This window comes from Peromyscus eremicus, chromosome X (genome assembly GCF_949786415.1).
Source record: "Peromyscus eremicus chromosome X, PerEre_H2_v1, whole genome shotgun sequence".
NCBI classification, from domain to species: domain Eukaryota; kingdom Metazoa; phylum Chordata; class Mammalia; order Rodentia; family Cricetidae; genus Peromyscus; species Peromyscus eremicus.
In genome coordinates, this window is record NC_081439.1 from 34,528,910 (window position 1) to 34,550,900 (window position 21,991).

The 21,991-nt window shown below is 43.7% G+C and overlaps 1 protein-coding gene across 1 annotated transcript; it reads right to left on the reverse strand.

The window, feature by feature from the left end:
• Window positions 1–8,252: 8,252 nt before the first annotated feature.
• On the reverse strand, window positions 8,253–14,491 carry LOC131899227 (claudin-34-like). The gene is made up of 3 exons (XM_059250644.1): window positions 14,349–14,491; window positions 9,991–10,054; window positions 8,253–9,367 (listed from the first exon to the last, which is right to left on the reverse strand). The coding sequence occupies exon 3, from the start codon at window positions 9,343–9,345 to the stop codon at window positions 8,707–8,709; it is 639 nt and encodes a 212-aa protein (XP_059106627.1). The 5' UTR covers window positions 9,346–9,367; window positions 9,991–10,054; window positions 14,349–14,491; the 3' UTR covers window positions 8,253–8,706.
• Between the last annotated feature and the right edge of the window lie 7,500 nt (window positions 14,492–21,991).

Sequence of the window (21,991 nt, forward strand, 5' to 3'; positions counted from 1 at the left end):
AGCTCTAAGCTCCCCCGACCATGGTTAGAGGGATATCTGAAGCTCGCTTGAATAAAGGTAAAGAAAGATCTGAGACACTTGGATCAGATGAGTAGGTATGAAGCCCCCTTGAGCAGAAAGGAAAGGTCTGGTGCCCCAGTGGGAAGTGCCAGACAGTAGGGTAGAGCAGAAAGGTCCCAGATCCTGTTGGGTTAAAGGTGAATATTCCAGGATATCTCGTGCAGTGGAGGAACACTGGATAGTACCTCTTAGCTAGAGACCTCCTCCCATGTTCCAGTTCTTTATCACAGTACAGAATGGCCATATCTTTGGCCAGAATGGTCTGAAGTTGTTTTTGTCATAGATGCTGACTACCTAGGTCATGAGGGGAAGATTTAAGATCCTTTTAGTTCAAGGGTAGGTCTTGGGCACCCATGCATATGAGGGAATGGTCTAAGGCCCATGGAATAATGGGCAAGGTTTGATGCTCCCTGAGTCAGAGGGACACATATATTACCTTGGGGGCATAAGAAAAAGTTCCCCTTGGTCAAAGAAAGCAGTTTTTATACCCCTTGGGAGAGGGAGTGTCTTGAGTTCACCTTGTTAGAGAGGAAGGAATGAAGCCACCTCTGACCCAGGGGTAGTTCTGGTGGCACCTTTATCAGATGGGGAATGTGTATCTCTTGAGAAGCAGTTGGCTTGGACACAACCTTGTCAAAGACAAATTCTGAGAAAGGGAGACATTCTGAATTTCCTTGGCCAGAGGGGCAAAGTCCCCTGCTCAATCGGCAGACTAGGTGACCTTATACAGTAGAGAAAAGGGCCCAGCACTAGCACATTGGCTTCCAGCAATTCCCAGTTCCAGATACCCATAGATTTCATGGAATCTTTAGACCAGGGAGCAACAGAATGAGTGCTTGTCCCAACCTCTGTCGTTTCCAGAAGAATGTTCAGTTGTTCGGGTCTATGAATGAAAGATGGAAACATTTCATTTCTAATAACCACCATGAAGGCAGATGGCCAGGTCTGAGGTCTCAAGAGCATTTGCCTAGCTACCTTTCAAAGACAGGGATGCTCTAAGGCCATCTTTGTTAGAATGGAACGGGTGTGAGTTTTAAAGCCTCCATCATCAGAGGGGTAGGTCTGAGACCCCATTGTTCACAGGGGCCCTTTACCAGAATGACATGTTCCAGACCTCCTTGAGCAAAAATGGACTGTCTGAAGTCCTCTTAGTCAAAGTGGGTAGATCATAGCCCCCACCTCTGTTCTCTTGTGCAGAGGAAATGGTTTAAATTCCCCTTGGTCTGAGGCCCACTTGATAAGGTGTGAGGCCTCTTTACACACACACACAAAAGTTTAAGACACCCCCCCCCAGACAAATAAGTAAGATCTGAGGTGGAATTTGGTCTAGGAGCGAGGTCTGACATTCCCTTCAATTAAGTGGGAAGGAGTAAGGGCCCTTGGGAATAGAGGAAGCACCAAGATCCTCTTGTGAGAGTGGAAAATTCTGCAGCTCAATTGGTCAAAGGTAAAGGTCTGAACCCCCATGGGCAGAAGGGGAGCGTCCCATATAGCCATGGATAGAAGGGAAATGGAATGTACCCTGTACCTGTACAGTGGAAGAAGTTCCCAGCACTGATTCAGCAGGTTCTGTCTCTTCACAGTTTAGAATATCCATCTAGAGGAGACCATTTGCCAGTCTCAGCATTCTTCGAGCAGGTTATATGGCTGTCGCTGGCTAGATTGCCTCCTCTACTTTGTTTATCTGTCCAGACATGGGCAGACCATTCCATTTCTCATAACTGGCTTGAAGGCAGATAACTAGAGTTCCAGACTCTTAATTGTAAATCCCAGGCTTGTTCAGAAAGAGACTCTCACGGCTCCATTGTCTATTAGAACTAGTAGGTGGGAGATCCCCTTCGTCAGTAAGGGGAAGGTCTTAGGCTACATCTTTCAAAAGGGGAAAGTGTTAGGCAGAGTAGGACAGAGCAGGAAGGTCCAAGACCTTTAAAGAGGGTGAATGTCCCAGGGTGAATTGCACAATGTAAAAAAGGCGGGCACTCCCTCACCAGTTTCTAAATCTTGGGTTACTCCATTGAAGGACTAGCGGCAATTTGAACATTCTTATAACAAGTTCAATGGCAGTCCTTTGTTCCGTGTTCCCCTTAAGCTTATAATCAGCTGTATGGGTGTTGTCATGAAGTATGTAGCCTCTCCACTTCCCATGACCAATTTGAATGTAGATGGCATAGGTTCCATGCTAGGCTTTTTACTCTTCTGCCATGGGACCTCAATCTAGAGTTCTCTGAGGTCCCTTTGGGTACAGGTGTATTTTCCTGGCCACCCAGTTCAGAGTGGAAAATTTAAGGCCCTCTTAAATTTAAGTTTTAAATTTAAGGACATGAGATTGTCATGGACAGAAGGCTCTTAAGCCTTCTTGGTCATGTAGGGGATGTTGGAGGCACCCTTGAGCAGAGACTGAAGGTCTGAGGTCCCTTTGGTCACAGGGCCAGGTCAGTAGCCCACATCATCAGAGGGCCATGTCTCAGGCGCCCCTTGTACAGAAAGGGAATCTGAAGTCTACTTGGTTAAAGGAGAGAGTTCATAGGTTTCCCTTAGGCAAAACATGAAGGTGTTAGGTTCTCTTAGTTAGAGGGAGTAGATATAAGGCTGCTTTTGGCAGATGGGAAAGGTCTAAGGTCCCCTTAGTTAAAAGAGTAGGTCTAAAGACCTCTTGTGCATAAGTAGTGCCCCCAACACTTTCAGAGTCCCTTGGAAAGAGGAGCTAGGTCTCAAGTTCTCTTGCGCAGAAGGGTTCTGGAGTCCCCGTGCTGAGAGAAACTCTAAAGTCTTCTTGGAAAGAGTTTTGAGGTCTTACCATTCAGAGAGAGAATGTTTGAGGCTTGCTTGAGGAGAGTAGAATATTCTGAGGCCCACTTGGTTAGAGGGGGCATATTTGAAGCCATCTTGGGCTGAAGGGGAGGTTCTGAGGCCCTCTTGCATACAGGTGGAGTGTATGAGGCTCCTTTGGTTAGTTGTGTCAGGTCTGAGACCCTACTAAGTAGAAGGAGTGGGTCACAGGCTCCCTTGCTCAGACTGGTTAGATCTCTTGGCTCTTGATCCTTGGTGGCATGTTTAATGCCTTGTTGGTAGAAGTCAAAGATCTGAATTCCACCAGTTCTGAAAGGATAGGTATGAGGCCTCCTTGGTTCCTTGAGGAAGGTCTGAGGCCCCCTTGAGTAGGCATAGGTCTCAATTCTCCATTGACCGTAAGTGGAAGATCTAAAGCCCTCCTTGGTCAGATGGAGCATGTTTGAGGTCCCTTTGGTAACAATGGAAAAACATCTGAGGACTTTGGGGTAGAAGGAGAAGATCTGAAGCTCCTTTCATAAGAGAGAATAGGTCACAGACTCCCTCTTTTGAATAGGACCCTTGCAAATCCCCACTGGACAGAGTGGGAAGATCTTAGGCCCTCTTAGGCAGAAGAGGATGGTCTGAGGCCCCCTTGGGCAGAAGTTGAAGGTCTGCTCCAAGCTTCATCAGAGGAGAAATTTCTGAATGTCATCCCTTGGTCACAAAGAGCATGCCTGAGGCCTAGTTTGTTAGAACAGGCAAGTCTAAGGCCTCCTTGTCCAGAGTGGGAAAATCTGAGGCCCCTTTTATTAAGGCCTCAGATTTATTAATTAAAGTACTTATGTCTGATGCCACCTTCGTAAGAGTAGGAAAGCCCAAGGCTCTGTTGACTGGAAGGAGAAGGTCTGAAGGCTCCTTGGGGACAGAAGATAGGTTTCAATGTTCCATTTTCCAGCGGGGACCTTTGAAGGCTGCATTGGAAAATGTAGGAATATTTGTGGCCTCCTATGGGAGAAGGGGCAAGCCTGAGGCTCCCTTGTTTGTTATGGGAGGGATTGGTGCTCTCTAGGTAAGGGAGAGCAGATTTCAGCCCCCCTTTTAAGTCCTCCTTGGTTAGAAGGGGAAGATGCTAGCTTAGCTTGGTGAGGAGCATGCCCTATTGGATGGAAGGTGGATGTTTGTATCTACCTTGGTAGATCTGAGGTCTTCATGAGTATAGGGGGTTGGTGTTTGGTGCTCTAGGCCAGAGTACAATACTCTGAGGCCCTCATTTTTAATAAGAGATTGCTGGCCACTCTCTTGGGCAGAATGGGAAGTCCCAAGACCCTCTTTTGCTAAATGGAATGTTTGAAGCTCCTTGGGCAGAAAGAGAAAGTCTCAAGCCCCATTTGGTAGAAGAGGGATGAGTGACTAAGACCTCTTTGGACAGATGTGGCAGGTGTAAGGCCCCCTTGAGTAGTGGTAGATCTTAGGCCTGATCCCAACCCCCCATTTTGCAGAAGCAAACGGAAGGTTTGAAGCCCTCTTGTACAAAGGAGTCATGTTTCAATCTCCTTTGGATATTAAAATTAGAATGCCTGGGACCCACTTGGGGAGAGGGGAAATGTCTGAAGACATGTGCATGAGAAGAGATATGTCTGAAGCCCTGTTGTGCAGATGTGAATGGTCCTGGAGCCCCTTGAGCAAATGTAGTACGTTTCAGAGTTCCTTAGGCAGATATGGAATGTTTCAGGGACCCTTGGGCAGATGTGAAAAGTATATGGCTTCCTTGGGAAGTAGTGGTAGGATCTTCAGCTCTTTTTTGTAAGAAGGAAAGATATGAGCTCCCCTTTGGCAGAACAGGCAGATTTGAAGCCCTCTTGATCTCATGTGGGAAGTTCTGAAGCTACTTTTGTCATAGGGAGCAGGTTTCATGTTCTTTTTAGTAGAAATAAAATAGTTAACTCCCTCTTGAGTAGAGGGTGAATGTCTTAGCCCCCCTTCATGAGAGGTGATTGATCTGAAGCACGTTTATGCAGAGTTGGAGGATCGCAGGTGACCTATTGTGCAGATAGGGAAGGTTCCAGAGGCATTTGAGCATATGAAAAAAGTCATGGAGCCCTTTGAATATATGTGGGAGTTTCAAGAGCCCTTTAAGCAGATGGGGAAGGTGCTTGAACCCTTCTGTATATGTGGAAGTTCCTAAAGACTTTGGGCAGATGAGAAAAGTACTAAATCCCCTCGTATAGATGTGACCAGTCCCAGAGCTCCTTGGGCTATAGGGTAGGTCACAGTGCCCCCTTGTGCAGATATCCTAGAGCCCCTTTAATAACCCAATCTGCAAAATCACAACTTCTTTGGCACATGACTTTGTCATAACATTAAGCACCTTAGTGTTCTTTTCTTCTCCACACTGTACATTTTTTTGCCCTATTTATTGCTTTTTTGTTGTAGCTCTGCCAAGAATAATCAATAGTAACCATGCCATAGACTACATGTTATGTGAAATTTCCTCTGCCAAATAAGTTCACTACCTTTTAATTTAACCCAAGGCAAGTTCTTCGGATACTGGAAGAATTTGGCCATACTATTTGCCAAAATATCACGTAAATAACTTCTATCCCAGTTGCTAGTACAGTCCTTGCTCCCCTGTGAAACTTCAGAAGCTGGGCCTCCATTATCACATTACTCTCAACACTACTGTCTTTCAGGATCCTACTAGAATAGCTTGTTAAGCTCTGCTTACATTTAACTGTTTTTCAAATCCAAAGTTCTAAAGTCTTTCACATTTCTCCAAAAACAACATGGTTAGGTTCTTCACAGAAACAACCCACCTTTGGTACCATCTTTGTCATTAGTTACTTCTCTGTTGCTGTGATAAAATACCATGACCACAAACAACTTATAGAGGAATTTATTTTGGCTTATGATTCCAAGGGGAGAGTCCATAATGGTAGGGAAGGCAGGGCAGCAAGCAGGGAGAACAGGAAGCTCGCTGATCACATTTTTATACACACACACAAGAAACAGAGGGAGGGAGCAGAAATAGGACAAGGCTGTAAACCCTTGAAGCCTGCCCCCAATGATGTACTTCTTCCAGCAAGGCTCTACCTCCTAGGTGTTTCACAACCTCCCTAAACAAGGCTACATATGTTGACTCTTTGTTCAAATACATGAGCCTATAGAGGATAGTTCTCATTCAAACCACCATAGTCTTTTCTCTGGAGAATGCCAACTAATCTAGGCACAAAATATTGAAAAACTACCGTATTGAGGCACTAATATGATAAAATGAAGACTAGAGATAGAAAAAATAACCATTAAAGACTCTACAATATTGATTGACTTGTTAGAACTTATTTCCATGATTGTGGAGAGTTAGGATGTTAGATGTTTGGAGCCAGATCATTTTGGGCAATGTCCAGCTCCCTTAATAGCTATTCATCACTCACCTCTGTTTGATCTAATATTCGTCTTTGGGATGTACAAAGAGACTACTAGCTTCTACCAACCCAAAGGCAAAAATAATATAGGAGGCCTATAGTAGAGTTTTTTTTTTAACTTTGATTTAAACCAGCTACTTGATATTCTCAGTCATGTTTTGTTTTGTTTCGAAAAAGTGCCATGATCTATTACTTTCTTTTGTTGTGTAGTGATAAGAACTTCGGGATCATAGTATTTGAATCTATATTTTCAGGCTATGGTCACTCATATTTGGTTCCAGAATAAACTATCTCTTACCCCTTTCAAAGTGAGAGCTGTGTTCTTGTGTCAATAATGCACAAATACACTAAGTCGTATTATCTAGATATTATTATATATAAAAGGTTACATCTCAAAGCATTGTGCTCATTTAGGGTCAGATGACGAATACTCAGAGATACCTTAATAGAGTATGTCCGGACAGTAATTAGGCTGTGCTTACTTAGAGCTAAAATGATGTATAACCTTATGTTTATAACACTCCACTGTTATAGACCTAAATGATGTCCCTCATAAATCCACCTTACAACTTTGTTTAGTGGAAAAAAAACTTTATCTTTTGACCTTGCTGCAAATTACACTCTTTGGGCAATGTTAGAAAATGGGGGCAGTTTCTTAGCAGCCTTTAGAGGCGTAAATTGAGAGCCACCCAACTCCCTATATACCAGTGGTTCTCAACCTTCCTAATGCTGTCACACTTTAATACAATTCCTTTTGGTGTGGTGACACCCAGCCATAAAATTATTCCGTTGCTACTTCATAACTGTAATTTTGCTACTGTATGAATCGTAGTGTAAATATTTTTTGGAGGTAGAGGTTTGCCAAAGGGGTCACAACCCAGAAGTTGTGAACCACTGCTATATACTCGTTGTAAAAAAACAGAAAAAAAGTAATTGACACTCCCTTTAGAACCCCACATAATCCTATTGGGTGCACTCTCCCTTCTCTCTCATGGAGCACTTTCTTTCTGCTTTTAATAAATGCAAATTTGCTTCATATTTGATCCATCCTTCACAGGTTTAAGGCCACTCTGTGTGGCGTTGTAAGATCCAGTCTCCAAACAAACAAAATCAAAAGGAGGGTAAGGAAGGAATAAAGGAAAGGAACGATATGATAGATAATGTTGTTGTAGAGGAGGACCTTAACACTTTCAAAATGCGTATTGCAACTTCTTCTGCTACAGGCAGGGCTTGGAGCTGCCCTCTATTCATCCTCCTTGTAACAAGACCCACAAGTTGCCAAGAATGTTGAGCAAGGTAAAGTGTATTTGCAAGCAGAGGTGTTTCACCAAAAAGTTTATGTGGAGAGCATGCTCACAAAGCTATTCGACATACTACTGTGTGAATGATGCACTGTGGAGCTAGTCTAGGTCCCCACCAAGATAAAGAGCTGAGCAGCATCATGGTTACCATGAGGAAAGAAGCCACTACTGACTGAGCCCTGCACTACCTCTGCATAATAAAAGCATTGGAGAACAAAAGTGTCTTGAGTGCATAGATAGACTATACATTGTCAGGAATATGTTACCAAACAATCCAAGGTTGAAGTTTGGGGCTTGATAAGAAAGGATAATGTTAAGCCTTTAAAGACATGATATGCTTAGGCAAGGAATGCCCATTTTTAGAGAATAATACTGTAATATATGGGAATGAAAGGACGTGATACACAGAATTTAAAACACTTTGGAAAAAAGAAAAATGGCTTAAATGGGTTGAAGAAAGGAGGATATCTGTAAACTTTGATAGTTGCTGAGTCTTGTAACATATAGGTGAGATTTGGAAAACGTCACAAAGGTAGTATTATCATGACAGGTGATACTGGCCTGCTTTTGTTTTTCCCTTGGATTCAGAGGGTGATGTGAGGTAATAATGAACTCTAACATTCATTTCTATATATAGTGTGTTTACTTATTATTTACCTTTGCCAACAACAGTCAAAACTCAGATCTCACAAAATCATTGAGTGAAAATTATTTTATTTAGCAAAAGCCCATAATCCAACCAATGCATTAATGAAACAAGACAGAAAAATAGAAGGCTAACTTGGCCATTTTCTGTCATGGACTCTTTGGGTGTGGTTTTGAGTCCGTGGAAAATTTATGTAAATGTAGTAAGAATACTTGCTATAACTTGATATAACATGGCTGGTTGATATCTATCCATGGGAGGCCTGTCCTTTTCTGAAGAGAAACTGAGGAAGAGGAGTGGATGGGAGGGGGAAGACAGGAGGTTGGGTGGGAGGGACTGGGAGGAGAGGAGGGAGGGGGAAGAGGAGAGGTGCAGGGAGAGACTGGGAGGAGAAGAGGGAGGAGAAACCGTGGTTGGGATGTAAAAACAAAAAACAAACAAACATTAAAGAATCCTTGCTATAATCCCTGGAAATTGGAAGGTGATGTAAGCTGTAAAAGTATTTTCAAACCTCGGGATACACTTGGTTTTCCACAAGAGAGATGTACGAAAGAAAAATAATGCCACTGCCTAAAAACATGAGGGCAGCTAGACTTGCTACTACATTAGCAATTCCAATTCTCTGATTAGGTGGCTGTAAAGGCATATGGAAAGATGGTGGGAAGGCAATTCCTGCTTTGTGAATGACAGAGAAGTAATTGCATATGACAGCAAGGAGGACAGAGATACTGACAATGATATTGAGAATGGCTGAAATGACAAATGGATTGTAGGTGACATTCTTCTGTATGTTCCCTGTGTACACATTTCGAAGAGCAAAAATGGTGGCCACTGTCCCAATTAACCCGAGAATGTTGGCGCCCAGTAACAAGTGTTGAATGATACGAATATCCAAAGGAACAAAGTCGTCATGGTAGGTGTATTCATGACACCCTCTGGCATTGCCAGGCTTGATGTGTTGGTGGTAAATGCAGACTCTCCATATTCCTACAAAGGCTACGGTAGGCTCGGAGAACACAGTTCCATTCAAATACCAGACTCGCCACTGTGGGAGGCTTGTGGAGATGCTGCAAAGGATCCATGCTATGAAGGCCAAAGCAAATCCTCCGACTTGGCAGTTGGCACTTCTGCTGAGCAACAACATGGTGACAGCGAACACGGGACAACTACAAAGAAATACAGTACAGCTTAAGGGTGGACCTTCCTTAGACCTAGGACAGTGTTTCTTGGGGGACTGCTACTAGGAGGGAAGAATAAGTTATGTTTGAGAAAGTGAGGATGTGCTATAATGAGTTTGGGCTGAGCAAACCCAGAGAAGGGCCATATTTACTGACAGCTTGACAGTGCACACACCCTCTGACAGTTCCACTTCTTTTTTTTTTTTTCAAGGCAGGGTTTCTCTGTGTAGTTCTGGCTGTCCCAGAACTAGCTTTATAGACCAGGCTGGCCTCGAGATCACAGAGATCCATCTACCTCTGCCTGCCGAATGCTGGCATTAAAGGCATGCACCATTATGCTTGGCATTCAGAGTTCCACTTCTGTGTGTCCAGACACACAATGACATTTGACCACAAATATTTACCCATAATGATGCTCATCAAAGCACTATTTGTTACAGTGGTGCTGTTCATGGGCAGCAGGGCTACATAATGGGCTCCTGTCCCTACAGAACCAATATACCTATCAATAAATGAATAAACAAATGAATAATAAGTAAATTAATAATTTTAAACATAATAGATGATTACGTGATTCTGGAAAATATATATAGTTCTCTGCTGTACATTACCTGAAGCAAACTTCTTCACTTATCACATGTCAAACAGAGGACCATTCAGAACCAAGGTAATAATCTAAAATGGAGAGAGAATAGTAAGTACATACTATAGTATGATTATAATTATTTATTTATTTTGTCTATCATGAAACCTGTTGGGAAGATACAAAATAAGATGTATCTGAATGCTGGGATTACTGGTGAACCTGCCCTCCCCCAACACACACACACACTTTTAGGTTCAAAATCTATCACATTTTTGTTGCTGTTTGCTTGGTGCTTTTGTTTTGAGGGGGGACAGGGTCTGACTAGCATGGTGGACTGACTAGCATTATCTCAAACTTACCATGTGCCTCAGGTTGGTTTCACACTCAAGGCAGTTTGCATGCCTCAGACTCCTGTTTGTGCCACCATACCTGGCCTGTGTGAGTTTTTTTTTTAATTATTGCTTTTTGTTTGTTGTTGCTTTCTTTTTTAAAGATTTATTTATTTTATATGCATTGATTTTTTTGCTGTATGTATGTCTGTGTGAGCATATTGGATCCCCTGGAACTAGAGTTCCAGACAGTTGTGAGGTGCCATGCTGGTGATGGGAATTGAACTTGGATCCTTTGGAAGAGCAGCCAGTGCTCTTACAGCTGAGCCATCTTTCCAGCCCTCATCTTTTTTATTTAAAATATTTTTAAGACTTTCATATATGAGTACTATATTAACATAATTTATACTTCTCCTTCTTCCCTCTCCAAACCCTTCCATGTGACCTCATCCCTTTCAAATTTATGACTAAAATGCTAATAGAAGTTAATGGTTTGTGCCTGCTAGGCAAATGCTCTATCACTGATCTGTACCCCTTACCCTCAAATGTGTTTTGTGGAGTTCAAGAAAAAAATAAAAAGAAATACCATATGGGGCATGAGGGAGGGAATGTTGAAGGCTGTTACTGTAAATTTCTTGTAATGGCTAGAACAAGTCTCACAGCAACCATATCAATAAACATCATTCTCTTTAACTGGAATTCTAAATCAATTGTTAGTGGAGATTGAAGCTAGGGAATTATGCAAACTAGGCCAGCCCTCTACCACTAAATCATATTCCCAACCTATTTTAAATTTTCATTTTGAAATGGGGTCTTGAAAGGTACCCAGGCTGGGTCTAGATTATCCTAAGTGGTTCAGGAAATTGTCTTTGCTGCTGTTTGTCTGATTCAGCATATGACCTAATTATGTAAACCATTGTACTGGCTAATTTTATGTCAACTTGACACAAGCTAGAGTCATCAGAGAGGAGGGAACCTCAGTTGAGAAAATGCCTCCATAAGAGCTGGCTGTAAGGCATTTTCTTAATTAGTGGTCAATGGCGGAGGGCCCAGCCCATTGTGGGTGGTGCCATCCCTGGGCTGCTGGTCCTGGGTCCTATAAGAAGGCAGACTTTGGAAGCCATGTGAAGCAAGCCAGTAAACAACAACCCTCCATGGCCTCTGCATCAACTCCTGACTCCAGGTTTCTGCCCTGTTTGAGTTCCTGTCCTGACTTTTTTCAGTGATGAACAGCAATGCTGAAGTGTAAGCTGAATAAACCCTTTCCTCCCAACTTGCTTTTTTTTTTTTTTTTTTTTTTTTGCTTTACAACCTTGCCAGAATGTTTTTATTGGAAAATTTTTTTAAATTTTATAATTAATTTAATTTTACATATCAGCCACGGATTGCCCTGTCCTCCCTCCTCCCACCCCTCCCCATGCCCTCCCCCAATCCATCCCCCATTCCCACCTCCTCCAAGGCAAGGACTCCCCTGGGAATTCAGCTCAGCCTGGTAGATTCAGTTGAGGCAGGTCCAGTCCCCTCCTCCCTTCACCTAGGCTAAGCAAAGTGTCCCAGCATAGGCCCTAGGTTCCAAAAAGCCAGCTCATGTACTAAGGATAGGTCCTGGTCCTACTGCCTGGGGGTCTCCTAAAAAGTTCAAGCTAATTGACTGTCTCACTTATCCAGAGGCCCTGATCCAGTTCCATGGGGGCTCCTCAGCTATTGGTTCATAGTTCATGTGTTTCCACTAGATACCACCTTACACCTGTCAGAATGGCTATAATCAAAAACACTGAAGACAGCTTATGCTGAAGAGGATGTGGAGCTAGGGGAACACTCCCACACTGTTGGTGGGAATGCAAACTTGTACAGCCACTTTGGAAATCAATATGGCGCTTTCTTAGAAAATTGGGAATCAATCTCCCCCAAGACCCAGCTATACCACTCTTGGGCATATACCCAAGGAATGCTCAATCATACTGCAAGGGCACATGCTCAGCTATGCTCATAGCAGCATTGTTTGTAATAGCCAGAACCTGGAAACAACCTAGATGCCCCTCAACTGAAGAATGGATAAAGAAAATGTGGTATTTATACACAATGGAATACTACTCAGCAGAGAAAAAAATGACATCATGAGGTTTGCAGGAAAATGGATGGATCTAGAAAAAATCGTCCTGAGTGAGGTAACCCAGACTCAGAAAGACAAACATGGTATGTACTCACTCATAGCAGGATACTAGATGTGGAACAAGGATGACTGGACTGCTACTTACATCACCAGGGAGGCTACCTAGTAAAGAGGACCCCAAGAAAGACACAGGGATCGCCCAATGACAGAGAAATGGATGAGATCTACGTGAGCAAACTGGACATTGGGGGGGAGGGGTAATGAAGGGCAAGGGTAGGGGGAAAAGAGAGCTTTGGGGAGCGGGAGATCCCAGCTGGATCAAGAACAGAGAGGGAGAACAAGGAAAGAGATACCATGATAAATGAAGACTCCATGGGAATAGGAAGAGGCAAAGTGCTAGAGAGGTCCCCAGAAATTCACAAAGATACCTCCACAATAGACTACTGGCAATGGTCAAGAGAAAGCCCAAACTGACCTACTCTGGTGATCAGATGGCCGAACATCCTAATTGTCATGATAGAACTCTCATCCAGTGACTGATGGAAGCAGATGCAGAGATCCACAGCCAAGCCCCAGGTGGAGCTCCAGAAGTCCAATTGGCGAGAGAGAGGAGGGATTATATGAGCAAGAGATATTGAGACTATGATTGGAAAAAGCACAGGGACAAATAACCAACTTGCTTTTTGATCATGGTGTTTTGTCGCAGCAATAGTAACCCTAACTAAGACAACCATGCTAGTTTCAAACTTACTACATAGCTCAGAGTGGACTTGAACTGGTTTCCTTTTACCTGTTAGAAAGGTAATATTGTGCTCAACTGACATCAGCACAGATTCAACAAACAGGCTGTGCATTCTGGCACTCCTTGCCCCAAACTTCAAAGTAATCAAATGTTCTAAGGACCTTGGGTCCAATCAGATGGGAAAGAATAGTGAGAGAATGCAGGCAGATCACAGTGGAGAACTAGGAGGCCATGGATGACACTTGAGACCAGAAGAACCAGGAGGGCTGCTTAGAACAGGGTATCATAAATGATATCACAAAAATCATGAAATTCAGGGAGGTTTTAATGTATTTAACAAACCCTTTCCAGAAAGAGGCCTATCCCAAGTGATGCAGATGTCCAAGTTGCACAGGTATCCTGGTTTTAGGGCAGAGAATCTAGGAGACAGGATACTGGGGCAGAGAAACCAGCCATGAGGCTGATCTAATCACCAAGCTGGGAACATGTACCTTTCCCACCATGGTAATTTTGAAAAATAAACATTAAGTTGAAATGTCGCAGCTCAAAGTCTCTGTGTGACCAAATACCTGAGAGAACAAATTAAATGGATGAATTAGTAGGTTTGGCTTGGTTTCAGGAGTCTGTAGTCCTTGGCTGTGTTGAGTCAAGTGTATGGTTAGGCAGGAAATCACTGTGGTAAGAGACCAGGAAACAGAGGCTACTCACCTCATGATGACAGGAAATAAAAAGAAGGGGACCAGGGATGAAGTAAAGCCTTCAAAGGCACCCTCCCTGGTATCTACTTGCTTCAGCTATGACCCAACTTCTAAGTGTCCAGAACCTTCTGCAAAAACACTACTGGCTAGGGACCATGGGACACATGAGCTTTTTGCCTGGACAGATCATATCCAAATTATAATACTATCTGAGAAGGTTAAATGCTCTGTGATTCCACTAAGGGGGTCCCTGGGGCAGTCAGCTCCAGATGTAGATAGCACAGTGGTGGTGGCTAGGGGCCAGGGCAATGAGAAGGGAGAGATCACATTTAATGAGGACAACATTTCAGTTGGGGAAGATGGACAGTGGCGTCCTTTCCACAACACTGTGAACCACAGAACTCTACAACTAAAATAGTGAGTAGTGAGTTCAGATATGAATATTTAACCCTATTATGTTACTCAGAGTATACAACAAAGATGGATAGAGCCTCTTCTAACCTGCGGTACTGTCTTCAAGTGAATTGGTGATCAGCAACGTGGCAGAGGTGTGCCAGCTGGGCCAACGAGAACACAGCTCCCCTCACATGTCCTTCCAGGCTCGTGGCTGGCTTCACACTCACCCGAGAGCTCTTGGCACACTACTGGAGGCTTCGGACTTCTGAGACCTTTATTGTGTCATCAGATTCTCTTAATGACCTCATCTTCTGGTTTCCACCATTAATGTAAGAGTGCAGTACTAACCATGCAAGGTTTTCCGTTTTCTTTTGTCAAGTACTTTTTCATGCAGCCTTTGTTGGATGGGGTGTGTCTACCAGTGTGCCTCCCTGCTTGTGGTCAAGACCCACTCTGTGAATTCAGACAGTCTGATGTTCCTCACTTTGTTCCTTCTCTTTGAGGCCAACTTTCTAACCCTGTCATTGCAGATAGTGATGTTTTAGAAGAGTTACTGCCTTGTATAGATAGAGACAGATGGTAGCAGAGGTGGCATCAACACACTAACAAAGGTCCTAGTTAATTCATCAGAAGGGGCCCGGCATGGTGACTCACGCCTTTAATCCCCGTACTCAGGAGGCAGAGACAGGTGGATCTCTGTGAGTTCCAGGTCAGCCTGGTCTACAGAGTGAGTTCAAGGATAGCCAGGGCAGTTAACACAGACAAACCCTGTCTCAAAAAAAAAATCAAAACAAAACAAAATTCACCAGAGATATGCATAAAGATACAGGTGTGTGGAACAGCCAGTGAGATTATAGCTGTGATAAAAGGGAAAACCTCCTCAAACACATTGAAAAAAGTCCTTTAGTAAACCACGATAGATCCTAGTGTGACATGTACAAAGCTATGAAATTCATCTTTATGATTGAACTTGTGCTCTATTTTACCTGCTAGGGACCTGTCTAATCACAGGGATGAGACAAGAGGCACATGGCACACCGAGTGCAGCTTGTACCGGTGGCTAGACCTGCAAACTCCTGAGTCAAGTCAATAATTTGTACTTTTAGTGTTGTTACACAATAGTTTCGGTGCCTCTCACAGTTGACTAAGTTAAGAATGTATAATCAGTAGTAACATTTATTCAAATGATTTAAAAATCAGTCACATGCTTAGGTAGTTCTTCCTTTGCCTCTATTTTCCTTCTTTTTCCTCTTCCTCTTCCTCCTCCTCTCCCTTCCTCCTCTGTCCCCACTCCTCCTCCTCTTTGTACATGCTGTGTAGCTCAGGCTGGCACTGAACTCTCAGCAACGCTCTTCTCTCAGTCCCCCGAGGAAAAGGTGTGGTACAATGCCTAGTTTAAGATATTCTCTTTTTCTGCTGGAGGCTCTTGCTAGTATTTGAAGCCAGCAAGTCACATTCATATCATCTTCCCCTGAACTACCCACCTAGCACTGCTATTTTGATTATTCTTAAAAAGCTATAATATATGAAGTAAAGACATTCTCTGTTAATTCTAGTTTACACTAATTATTTTGTAAAACTCAAGCAGAAGGAACTGCTGCTAAGTAGTAAGTATCAAGCATGAAATCTGCACACATTTGCCAAGGTGGAGTGCAGGATGAAACCATAAACCAGTCTGAACCAGAGGCTTTGGAGCCAACCTTGGTTCCTCTTGTCCAAGAAATAGGGATTTTAGTCCCTTAAGACCACTGTGTGGGAGTGTGAGTCAGTGAACTTCAAAGACATTCTTTCAGTGGGTTACTACTGTCTTCATCTGGAACAAAAAAATACAAATAAGTGGCTATTTCCTGAAAAGTTTCAATCCCCTGGTAGTGAGTAATGCAGCCAATGTAATAAGTCAGATCAGGCCAATTATTAAGTCCAGGTTTAATGAGCAGAGCAAAGCAACTCCCAGGTGAGTCTCGGGAAGGCAGGGGAGAGAACATGAGAGTACATGGCAGCTTTGGCAACCAGGTCTTAAATAGCCTGTAGGCATGGTCTTAAGCAACCCTGGGGAGGGGCTAACTCTTGGTGGGCTTTCCTAGGGGCAGAGTCTGGGGAGAGAGAGGTGGAGCTTCCACCTAAACATCCCAGACTCCTTGAGTATAGGGGTGCCAGTTCAAGTCTCGCTACTTCCTGGGGACATGGGACGACATGGGGAGGGGGAATCACACTCATTGGAAGGTGTGAGTGAAGAAGCATTTGGTTAACTGTCATTCTGGAGACCTCAGTCATCTGTTTCTTGAGGAGACAGAGAAGGCAGGTTGCTAGGAGAAAAAACTGATTATTAACACCTGCCCTATGAACAAGACTAGCCATGGGAAAAAGAAGGAAATGGGCCAGGCAGTGGTGACACACACCTTTAATCCCAGCACTCGGGAGGCAGAGGCAGGGGGATCTTTGTGAGTTCGAGGCCAGCCTGATCTACAGAGCGAGATCCAGGAAAGGCGCAAAGCTACACAGAGAAACCCTGTCTCGAAAACCAAAAAAAAAAAAAAAAAAAGAAAAAAAAGAAAAAGAAAAAAAGAAAAGAATGAAATGGAGAGTGCCCTGGTTGTGCAGAAGAGGCAGGGGTGAATGAGCCAGATGAAAGAGCAGATATGCCCTTGAATCTGGAGGGGTGGTACCAACACTGATGTTCCAGGAGCTTGTATGTGGGTGAAATCAACCTGTCAGTACTCTCCCGGTTGGTGTCCTCTGAGCCGGTACAGGGGCTGGCATATCTGGAGGGCCCCGTGCAGGTTGGCCTTGGCATGAGTCTGGCAGAAGGAGTAGACCTGTATAGGAACCTGTAAGTGTCTATAAAACAACTGGAACAGATTCACATCTTGGTGTCACAGCAAAAAGCCTCTATGCATTCCTAAAAGCTGGGATCAGTAAAGTCCACAGAAATTTAAGGATTCTTGAAAACTGTTTGTAGTCAGTGCTACCATGAAGCCTATGAGTGAGGCACACCTGTCTGTACTTTTAACAGGAAACTTAACTAATGAACTAATGAGCTACCAAGCAGGTTATAGCCTTGGGGGGTTGTATGACCTAACCACTATCTTTACTAAGGGCAGCAAAAAGTCACTTCCTGTCCTTGGCTCAAGCATGGGCAGGGTACTTGGCATTCAGGCCCATAGGGTAGCGGCTTAGCATTCCTCTGCTGCCACTCTCATGCTTGTGTGGGTGGGGCCTGGAGACCTATCTTCTCCCCTTCAGGGCTCTAGGGCATCAGTGGCGCCACATGCTGGTGATATGGCCCACTTGCCAGCTCATTTTATAGATTAAAAAAAATCAAGCCTTACTTTTCCTAAAGCTACTAGGTCTCTCGACATAAATAAATGATTTAAATGCTCCAGATTACTTTCTCTTTCTATATATTAAGATTTTAAATTTTCATATTTTAACATTGATAGAATTCTGATGCAGTTTGGGTCACAAACTCAGGATTTTGGATTTTCTTTGGTTGTCTTCCAAATATAAACAGCAGAGTCTACTGCTGTTTTTCAGATGTCCCATATCTGTTCCAGATAAATGACTTTTCCTTGCCTGTCTATTCCTAGGGATGGTATTTTTTCTCTCTCCTGGTCTTCCTTTCCCAATTACTAAGACCATGGGCCTAAATGTTCCAAACAAGTTCATAATTTTTAACTTTTGTCTCTAGTCTATCTGCTTCAGCAGGTTTCTACTTGGCTGGCAGACACATCCAAGCATCAGTTGCTGCAATCTTCTCCAAAGAACCACGAGCTCTAGACTTGCTGAAGGCTGATAGGATGTGGACAAGTCCAACCAAACATAATTGTTCCCTGTCTCTACAGCCAGATCAGATGACCACATGCTTCTGATAAATACCCCATTCCCTGGGTTCCCTCCTTAACTTTGACTAGCCTCTCGGCCTCCTTGGCCTCTGACCATCTGCACACTGTTTTAGCCTGAAGCAGTTATGGAAGAAAATACATCGTCCTGTGCTCCCCTGTCCCAAAACAGGCTAAAGCCTAAGTTAAATGTAGACCCCTGGCATAGGGGACAAACTGGCTATCCCATTGATATATAGGAAACTGGACCCAACATTGCCAATTAATAGATTTATTACCTAAAATGGTTCTGCAATAGGAAAAGACACTTGACCTTCTTTATGCAGAACCAAAGAGGTATTATATGACCTTAAGAAATCATTCAGGATTATAATCTGTCTGTACTCAAAAATCAGAACTACTGGGCCTTAAAAATGGTAATAGAGCCAGGTAGTGGTGGCGCATGCCTTTAATCTCAGCACTCAGGAGGCAGAGCCAGGCAGATCTCTGTGAGTTCGAGGCCAGCCCAGTCTACAGAACAAGATCAAGGACAGGCACCAAAACTACACAGAGAAACCCTGTCAAAAAAAACAAACAAACAAACAAAAAAGGTAATAAAGATATCACTGCCAATGACTTAAAAATGTCTCTCTTTACTCAAGGTCTATTCAGGTCTAAGAATGTAAGCCTCCTTGTCCTTGCTAAATTTATCTGTACAGATGATCAAAAGCTAACTTGAAATTTACACCTCTAGAAAATTTAAATAAACAATGTCATATATTTGATTAATGGAATATCTAATAAATAAGATATATATTCCATGATTGAGTTTCTGGTCCCACAAACAGGTCCTTTTCTCAGAGGGTCCTTTTCTCAGAGTTGGGCCACACCCTGACTCACAAGCCCCTTTTCTTCTATTCCCATTCAGCCCTGGGATCTTTCCCGTCACTCTTGTTTGCCTTCTCAGGAGATAGTAAGTCTTAGCATATGGAAGCTGCTAACATGTCAGAGACTGTAAGTCATTCATACTTAATAGACAGACCTCAAATGCTCAGAGATCTTCAGAATATGGCATTTAAAATGTTTAATTAAAAAAACTTTTCATGATAGAGAGACATGCTGGCTCCTGGCAGCACCTTTATTTCCTCCAAAGAAGATGGATGGGCACAGAAGAACCTCCACCCAGAACTTGCTCCAGAGTGGCAGTACCAGCCACTGAGATGGGCATAGAAGAACCTCAACTGCTGCCAGGGCCTTCTTCAGACCATGGACAACAGGACTCTGGGAACCCATTGCCTCACTTCTGCCTAGACAAGTTAGGCTGGTCCTTTCCACAACTTCCTACCCCACAACTGTCAGATCTTCTGAGGCCTGGCAGCTGAAGACTGATGTTGTTGCCCTGAGACCTCTGCCCTCAATGACCATGGAGGACCCTGGGGTGGCTGTCTAGGTAGCCAGCAGGTAAGTCTCTGACACTTTCAATCGCTAACTCAGGTAAAATGTATCCCTCTGAGATCTCTGATGCCATTTGATGACCAGGCTTTGCTTCAGCTGCCTTCTCAGTTCTCTATATAAAATTCGCAGCCTCATTCTCCTAGGACTAATACAGTTCTCTGTATCTCCTGGGGAATTAGATTAAAAGAAACTGCTTTAAGGTTTGTTTATATGAAGATAGGAAAGCTGTCTCACTTCTGTTCACTTACATATCCTTCTCAGATCTGATGATGTTTAGGGAAGCCTCCCTCCTCCTTAACTCAACCACTCCATTTAGTAAATTTTCTCTGGTTATAGATTTAAATATATGTTTCCTTGGGCTGAAGCCAGGTAATGTTCATACCTTTAACCCAAAGCTATAGCTTTTGCTATGACACCAAGATATAAATCTGTTCCAGTTGCTTTACAGATACTTACAGGTTCCTGCACAGTCTACCCCTTCTGCCAGACTTGTGCCAAGACCAACCCTCAGAGGCTCTTCAGATACACCACCAGCCCCTGCACCAGCTCTGAGGATCCCAACCACTAACCGAGAATGCCAATCAGGTGAATACTGACAAGTTAACTTCACCCAAATGCCCACTCATAAAAACTCTATCTCCTAATTCATTGACACTTTTTACAGGATGAATACAGGCATTTCCACCTCCAGAGGAACAGCAGATGTGATGGCTCCTATACTCCTGATTTGGCATGCCATTCCCCCAAGCTCCTGGAACATCACTGCTGCAACCTGTCTTCTCGGCTCCCTCGAGGAACAGATGCCTTAGGACTCCACAATGATGCTTCTTCACTCACATCTCCTGCCATGAATGACCCCGACTCCCAACTTCTCGGTCCCACTTTGCCCCCAAATCATCAGGAAGCAATCTCGAGAATTCAGTGCCTTTGTAACCCCCACTTGCTATCCATAACTTACCTTTTTTATAATAATCAAAACTGAAGAATGTTAGTATTCTGACCCACCCCTTGGAGACCCACCCAGCATCCTGATCTCATCTTACATTAAAGCCTCCTTAAGAGGAAAAAACTCCTCTCCCTTCTCTCCCTCCTTGCCAGAGGTAGCGTGTCCCCCTTTCTGTTTCTATTTCTCTCTCTTCTTTCTCCTTCCCTCCATTCTCTCTCTCCTCCCTGTAGTGAGTAGCCATTCCAGCTTTGGTCTGGAAGTTCCAACCCCCATTGAGGCTTTGGTAACTATCACGCCTACAAGGCGGGGCCAAGGGAGGGCCCTAGAGACCCTAGATCTAGACGGGCCGCGCTCTCTTGTTCCTGGACCCTGGACAGTGGAGGCTGACTGAGCAGAGCTCCAGAGAACACCGCTGGACTACGATACACCTTCCCCAGACCCTGCGACCTACCTATCTCTTCATTTGTAAGTTGTGCCACTAATAAACTTTCCTTTTAACTACGTGGAGTGGCCTTAATAATTTCATCAATACCTCGCCCAAACCCCAAAATAAATATGCCATGTGGATGCCAAGTCTGCTGTGTGAGTAACTTGCCCACATGGGGTGTGTCACTCCAGATGGGCACCTTGGCCCAACCTGCCATGGCCTCTTGTGCTCTGTGTATCATAATGATGGCATCACAAACCACACAAGCCAGAGGAGGAGATGGGATCAAGAAGGGCAGGGGAGAGAACATGAGAGCACATGGCAGATATGGCGACCAGGTTTTAAGTAGCCTGTGGGGAGAGGCTGACTCTTGATGGGCTTTCCTAGGGGAAGGGTCTGGGGAGAGGGAGAGAGAGGGAGAGAGAGAGAGGGAGAGAGAGAGAGAGAGAGAGAGAGAGAGAGAGAGAGAGAGAGAGAGAGAGAGAGAGAGAGAGAGATGCGGCTTCCAGCTAATCATCCCAGACTCCTTGGGTATATGGAACTGGCAGGGCTTCCACCTAAACATTTTCCATTACACAAAAATGTACATAGCATAAATCTAAGCCCTCTCACATGCTAGGCATATGCTTTATTACTGAGTTACATTACATCGTCAAGCCCAAAGTACTAAATTTATAAAAAGTAATAAATGAATTAAAAATTGGTTTTTAAATGGCTTATGTCATGAGTGGAGTATAGAGTTAGTGTTTACTAGTCCATCTGAAGAAGATGAAGGCATTCTGGAGATGATACCTAGTGGTAATTCCACAGTAGTGGGAATGTGTATAATTTCACACTACTACACACATAAAAATGTGAATGGAGATTAGTGGTACAGTGTTTGTGGAGCCTGAACAAGGCCTAAAGTTCCATCCCCAGCACTGCAAAAGAAAAAGTAAAAGTTGAGATGGTAAATTTTATGCTTTATGTACATATTTCTGTAATTGTTCAATTAAAAAAAAACAAATCTAGCCATCTCCTCTTACCTTCTCCCCCTCCCACACCTCACCCCACACTCCCAAATTACTCAAGATTTACTCAGGAAATCTTATCTATTTCTCCT